This window comes from Octodon degus, unplaced genomic scaffold (genome assembly GCF_000260255.1).
Source record: "Octodon degus isolate 3935 unplaced genomic scaffold, OctDeg1.0 scaffold00104, whole genome shotgun sequence".
In the NCBI taxonomy this organism is placed as follows: Eukaryota; Metazoa; Chordata; class Mammalia; order Rodentia; family Octodontidae; genus Octodon; species Octodon degus.
In genome coordinates this window covers 8434695-8442178 of record NW_004524680.1, presented here as the reverse complement: position 1 = coordinate 8442178, position 7484 = coordinate 8434695, and the positions used below count along the sequence as shown (strand labels likewise).

The window sequence follows — 7484 nt, the reverse complement described above, 5'->3', positions numbered from 1 at the left end:
TCAGCTCCCAGGAAGCTGATGGCCAGAAGAATCTTCTTCTTCTCCATGTAGACCATCCAGATGCAAATAGCCAGGACCCTGTAGCCAAATGACTCCTCCCCTACTGATGCTGCCATGCTGAGGATTATTGTTTGTATATGATTTTGTTTGTATTTCTTGTCTACATTTTGTTTCTGTTGCTGTGTTAGGGAGCTTAGTAAGAGTAAGCCTTGTCCAACTCCATGTTAAAGCTGGATTAGATGTTATGAGATGTGGGAAATCTCTGTTTCTCATTTGGGCTGCAGTCAATATCTAAAATTTTAATTTGCAGGTCGTTGGCTGTGGCATTGGGACCAAAGGGTAGTGTGTATATCCAGAAGCTGATAGTACTGGTTTCCCTGACGGCTTAATAGAATTATTTGCCACGTGTGCACTTTCTGTAGAACAGGATACTAAATTAGCTCCCAACAATGGGCCGAACGTACATTGTAGATGACTCTGTTGGCCAGTATCTTTCAAACATCAAACTCCAAGGAAAACCTTTTGTCTCTGGTCTTCTAATAGGACAGTGTTCTTCACAGAAAGATTATGTGATTCTTGCCACTAGAACACCACCCAAAGAGGAACAATATGAGAACCTCAAACATCCTAAAACTAAGTTGGACTTTTTAGATGAAGAGTGGGCAACAGAACATGCCCACCAGGTATCCAGAATGCTACCAGGGGGACTTTTGGTTCTTGGAATGTTCATTATCACAACTTTAGAATTGGCAAATGACTTTCAAAATGCCCTGCGCAGATTAATATATGCTGTGGAAAAATCTATAAATACAAAAAGACTCTGGAATTTCACAGAGGAGGAAGTTTCAGAACGAGTGATACTTCATATTTGCCCTTCTACGAAAAAATATCTTGTCGAACTTATGATGTCTGTGATCCAAAGAGTTCGGCAAGACCTGCAGAATGGAAGTATCAGAATAGATTATCTACCTCATGGATTTCTCTGGAGTGTACTGTTCACATTGATATTCACATCCCTCTTTCTACTACTTCTGTCAGCTATACTCTCGAGAAAAATACAAAGAATGGTCTTACACGCTGGGCCAAACAAATTGAAAAGGGTGTTTATTTTATTAATGGACAAGTTAAAGATGAAGATTGTGACTTATTAGAAGGACAGAAAAAATCTAGAGGAAGTGCTCTAGCACCCAGTCATTCTTTTGATGTCCGAGTGCTAACACAGTTGCCCCTGAATTCAGACCACAGATCCACAGCCACAGTCCAGATCTGCAGAGGTTCAGTAAACCTGAAGGGTGATGTGAAATGCAGAGCTTACATTCATAGTAATAAACCCAGAGTTAAAGATACTGTGCAGGCAGTGAAGAGAGATATATTGAACACAGTCGTTGATCGCTGTGAAATACTATTTGAGGATCTACTTTTGAATGAAGTCCCAGAAAAAAAAGATTCTGCAAGAGTTCCACATCCTCCCTCACCGAGTTTTTGTCCCCATTCCTGGATCCACTGTCATGCTGTGTGGTTATAAATTTGGTGATGAGTCAGCTGAAGAAATCAGAGACCATTTTAGAGAGATGTTAGATCTGGCGATTGAAGTAGAACATTTAGAAATTGCAGAGGAGATTAACACAGCTTGCATGAGTTCCTCTATGAATAGTGAGTCTGCATTGGACAACGCTGAAGATGAACAGCCAGAGCAGCCAATGAAAAGTATAGTAGCACTGAAAATTCAGCAAAACATAGGTATGATTGCAGCATTTGCAGTTGCAGTCCTTGCTGCAGGCATCTCCTTTCATTACTTCAGTGATTAGAGTGAGGCATAAAGAAATGTCCTGATCATCCAGCAGACATTGATCAGCAACTGTGAATAATAAGGTTGTAAACACCTATATGTAAGACAGTAGCAGCTACATCTGCTGCCATAATGAGTATTAGGTATGTTTCTAACATGAAATCACCAGCTGCCTTCGTTAGCCTGCTTCTATTATAGGTGGCCCAAGTTTTCAAAAATAAAGTTATGCATTTAGGTGAGAGTTGCATGTAACTCATCATTATTTTTAAAAAGTGAGATACCAGAGATTTTAGTCCTATTGATATGTATCTTACATTGTTCAGGGCATTTAACATATGAGCAGTCAATATTGACTACAAAATCTTAGTAACAGAGCATTAGAGGAAATTCCTACCTTGTGGGGGCAACAATTTGTGGAGTTACTTCATCCTCTGGGAACTTTGTAATATATATTCAGTTTCAATATTTTGTATCTATTGTTCTGACCAACAACTAAAATACCTTTCCCAAGAGGCATAAGTCAGTGCAGAATGACAAATCATATTCTTACTCAGGTTAGTATATGATAAATATATTTTACTATGTTAAATAAAACTTTTGCTTATGATAGCATGTTGCACTAAATTCTGCAAAGCCACTAGTTCCAGGAATAAAATCTGTTGAGTAGATTCAAAAAAGTAGGAAAAAGCTTCAAGACCCATATATACTTCTGTCTTTCTTCCTCTATAAAAATGAATATATTTAAGTTGGGAATCGTGAATAATAATTAAGCATACAAATGGAGTGTGGTTCTTTGGATGGCAAACACTGATAGGGATGATACTATATGCAGTTTGCCTCCAACCAGAAACAGGAAGACGTGAACATGAGATGGTTGGTTACTTTGTAGTGCTTTGCATCTCCTAGCAGAAAACATTTCTAATTTAGGTCCAAGTTTCCCATAGATTATAATTAAGCGATATTATTTGTGACCGGAAATCATCTACAAGATGATACCAGGAAGCATGAGAAATAATTTCTGGAAAAAGCAAATGCTGAATTTAGCTTTCCATCACCACCATAAGAAATAACAGGTATAGCCATGGGCAGATCTGTAAAAAGAAACATAGAATTCCTAAGGATGAGAAATATATTTATTGAAATAAGAAAAAAACTTGGGTATGTTGATGCATATAGAACTGATTCTATAGAGCACTGCTTGAAGAGACCAACAAACTGGAAGCTAGATTGAAAGACATTATCAACGACAGCAAGGAGAAACAGCTAGAAAGTATGAGCAAGTTAGGAGATACAGAGGGAAGAACTATGATAGGAAGAAAGAATGGAAGAGAGAGACTATAAGGAGATGACCGAATTTCCTACATTTGCTTGCAAAAGCAGGAAATGAGGAAGCAGATCGTATCTGGAATATATCTAGAAATCCATGACTAGACCAAATACAAGAATGGCATGATACCAAACAAGATTTTAAAAGCAATGAAAGGAGGTAAAAAGATCCTCTGTGAACCCAACCCCTGCTTAGTAGATTTCTCAACAGCAGTAATGTCCTCAAAAGATGGTAGAATAGTATCTTCAGAATTCGGTTTAGAATTTGCACAAAAATACTGACTTACAAAACTCTGCTAAGACAGCTGCAAAATTTGATCTTTAACAAGGAAAATTACTCCAAATACGTGATCCAAAGTGAGAAAATAAAATGAGAAATATAAGTACATTTAAAGTATTATACAAAATAATTATAATAAAAGTTTTTATAAGAAGTTGTAAGCAAATATAAAACTAAATAAATATTGTCATACAACATTAAAAAAAAATTTAATTTGCATACCAAGATGCCCATTAAAAATGCATTTATGAACTTTAGCTCCAGAAAACCTTATTAAGCAGTGAAAGGTAAGACAAAAATCAAAAATAAACAGACTTTAAAAGCATGAAGCAAAAACTGACCATCTTAAAGGTAGAAATAAACAGTTCCAAAAAAGGAAAGTAATGAACTCCTTTAATGCTGCACTTCCAATAATGTACAGAAGCCCCAGGCAGGAAGATCAGCAGAAAAACAAGTGATGCAAAGTAGTGATGTATATCACCAGGCAGGCCACCTGACCCTGCAGACATCTGTGGAATGATCTGTCATCCTCTGAACTGAACAGTCTTGAACAGAGTCCATAAAGTAGGCCATAAAGTACATTTGAAGGAATTAAAAGCACATTAAATCATGCAACACATACTGACCGAGCAGAATATAATGAAATTAGAAACCAGTACCAGTTGCAGAAGTTCACAAATATGTGGAAATATAGCAATAAATTCCTAAGTAATCAATATTTCAACAATAAAAATATCACAAAAGAAAATAGAAGAGCCAGCCTGATAGCTCAGCAGATTGAAGAGCCTGCTTAGGTAGAGTATAGTAGCCTGGGTTTGATACCCAGCATGCCTATGAGTCCGATCCACGTAGTAAGACCATGAGATACACCCTGTCCTAAACACAGAAAAAGAAAAAAAGAAAGAAAGAAAGAAAGAAAGAAAGAAAGAAAGAAAGAAAGAAAGATACTTAGAAAGTAATAAAGACAAAGCAAAGTATAAAGTGCCAGAGTCCTAGCCCAAGTCTGGTGAGTGTATGGGAGAGCTTTCCCTGACCCTGCGCCAGCAGTAATAGGTCCTCTACTACTGGTCCCAGCACAGGAGCAGTGTGGGTGAGACTGTCTTCCACCCCCTTGGGACGCCCCCCACCACTCTGCATCACCTCCCCCACCCGACCCCCGAGTAGGAATTTCTGCCACATTCCCAGAACCCCCAGACCAGTCCTAGCCCAGGCCCAGTGAGTATGTGGGAGAGCTTCCTGCTACCCTGAGCCTGCAGGACCTACTGCTGGTCCCAGCCCAGACGCAGCATGGGTGAGACCCTCTTCCACCCCCTTGGGACACCCTCCACCACTCCACAGCACCTCCCCCACCCCAAATGCCAAGTACAAATTTCTGCTGCATTCCGGGAACCCCCAGAACCAGTAATAGCCCAGGTCTGGTGAGTGTGTAGGAGAGCTTCCGGCTACCCTGCACCTGCGGACCTATTACTGGTCCCAGCCCAGGGGCAGGGTGGGTAAGACCCTATTCCATGCCCTTGGGACACCCCCCACCACTCCGTAAGATCTCTCCCACCCTGCCCACCAAGTAGGAATTTCTGTGCCATTCCTGGAATCCCCAGACCCAGTCCTAACCCAGGCCCAGTGAGTGTGTGGGAGAGCTGCCTCTCCCTCCTACTCCACCTTTCCCCTCCAGGCTGAACTCAGGCCTGGCATACAGGCATGGGGTAAAACCCTGCAGCTAAAATCCCTGAAGAGACTGTAGAGGATAGAAACATGCAGGTAGTCCAGGAGCAGAAAATCTTACCAGAGGGACACAACAGGTTCAACCTCAAGGGCAGCAGAAGGAAGGAGCTGAGCACAGCAGCCAGACCTAAGCTAGGCACAGCTGGATAAATCCAAACTTTGTAGATCTGCACCTGAACTTCAGTACATGCTAAGGTTATAACTACAGTGAAGATCTACAAATAACTCAGAAGACAGTACTACACAAAATGATGAGAAGGAACAAAATGCAATCTCAGAACCTAAGCCCACACATAACAAGAGCAGAGGACACTAACACAGAAAAATTGGGAATCACACTGCTGAAAGCAATGAATCAACGGCTTCTGAAATAAAGAAACAGCAGCAGAACGGTATAGAGGAACTCAGATTGGAAATAAAAAAGAAATCCCTGAATTAAGAACATCTGCAATAAAGAATCAAATGCAGAAACATGGAGGAAACCCATTGCCCACCCAGAACAAGTGCAGAGGACACTAACTTGGCTCAAATGAATGAATTAATAGGGTCGATAGTAAATAAGCAACAGCAGAAAGTTATAGAGGAACTCAGAGTGCAATTCTTTTCTGAAATAAAAAAAGAATTGTCAGAACTCATAGCATCTGAAGTAAAGAAGCAACTACAGAAACATAGGCAGGAAACCCAATCTGAAAAAAAAAAAAAAAAAACTGCAGTAAAGGAATTTATAACTGCTTCTAAAGAAGACATGGATAAAAAAAATTCAGGAGATTAGAAAAATGACGGATTCCTTGAATGAGCAATACAGGAAAGAAATAGATCACATAAAGTAGAGTCAAAGACATATAGAAGAAATTAAAATCTCAATCACAAGCTTGCAAAATCGTTTAAGTGAAAGTGAAGACAGAGTTTCAGATCTTGAAGATGCTGGTGTAGCTAGTGAAAAGGTAAGAAAGGATCTCTTAAAAACAACGAGGATGGAGGAAAGAATAATCCATCACCTGCAAGAGGATGCAAAGATGAACAATGTGACACTAATAGGCATCAATGAGAAAGAAGGAGTCAATACAAATGACATTAAAAAATATATTGGCAGAAGTAATAGCAGAAAACTTCCCAAATATGAGGAAACAATCTGACATTCAGATAACCTAAGCATACAGAATGTCAATTAACCTAAACCCAATAAAAAACACATCGAGACATATAATAGTCAAGATCCCAGAAATTCAGCACAAGAATAATATACTGAAAGCCACTAGAGAAAAGAAACAGATCACATTCAAAGGAAAACCCATCAAAATTATGGCTGACTTCTCTTCAAAACCATGAAGGCAAGAAGAGCATGGAGCAGAGTACTTCAAGTCCTCTATGAAAACAAATTCCAGCCCGGATTATATACCCTGAAAAACTCTCTTTCAAGTTTGATGGAGAAGTGAAATACTTTCATGACAAAGAACAGCTAAAGAATGTAGTGATGACAAAGCCAACCCTACACAGGCTCCTGAAAGATGTTTTAGAGAGGGACCAAAATGATCAGAACTCCACGAATGAGATTAGAATCAACCAACTAAATAGGGCAAGCAATTAAACACAGGAGAAAAAGTAGTAAATGACAACAGGTAAATAACATGTCAACCATAAGTCAATACATCTCAATTCTAACCATCAATGTAAATGGACTCAATTCACCAATTAAGAGAAATAGACTGGCGCAGTGGATTAGAAAACAAAATCCAACAATATGCTGTACACAAGAAACACATTTAACTCATAAAGACATTCCTAGGCTGAAAGTCAAAGGATGGAACAAAATACTACATGCCTCAGAACCTCAGAAAAAAGCATGGGTAGCAATTCTATTTCTCAGACAGTCTCAACTTCAAACCAACAATGATCAAGCGAAATAAAGAAGGCCACTATATACTGGTTAGGGGAAATATTCAAGAAGAAGAGATAACATTCATAATATGCATACACCAATCACAGGAGATTCCAACTATATAAAGCAAATATTAATGGACATGAAAAATCTATTACTTAATACCACAATTTTAACAGGAGAACTTAACACCCCCTTACCTCCAAAAGATAGGTCAACCAGAAAAAAATTAGCAAAAAATAACAGAACTGAACCAGAGCTTGAAACAAATGGACTTGGTGGACATATACAGTGTTTCACACAAACACAGCTGAATACACATTTTTCTCAGCTGCAACATAGGTCATTTTCTAACATGGACCACATACTGGTCTATAGGTCATGCTTAAGAATAAGTAAAAAACAAAAATAAAGAAACTATCCCATGCACATTATCTGACCACAGTGCAATGAAACTGGAAATAAATGACAAAGAAACCAGAAAAAAA

The 7484-nt window shown here is 38.9% G+C and overlaps 1 protein-coding gene across 1 annotated transcript; it reads left to right on the top strand.

Annotated features, from left to right (window-relative positions):
* Nucleotides 1-316: 316 nt before the first annotated feature.
* On the top strand, nucleotides 317-2114 carry LOC101566330 (protein odr-4 homolog). Its single transcript, XM_012516413.2, is given in 3 exon segments — nucleotides 317-888; nucleotides 891-1449; nucleotides 1451-2114. Coding segments are annotated over 3 exon segments (1356 nt in total). The 5' UTR covers nucleotides 317-449; the 3' UTR covers nucleotides 1809-2114.
* Nucleotides 2115-7484: the final 5370 nt, after the last annotated feature.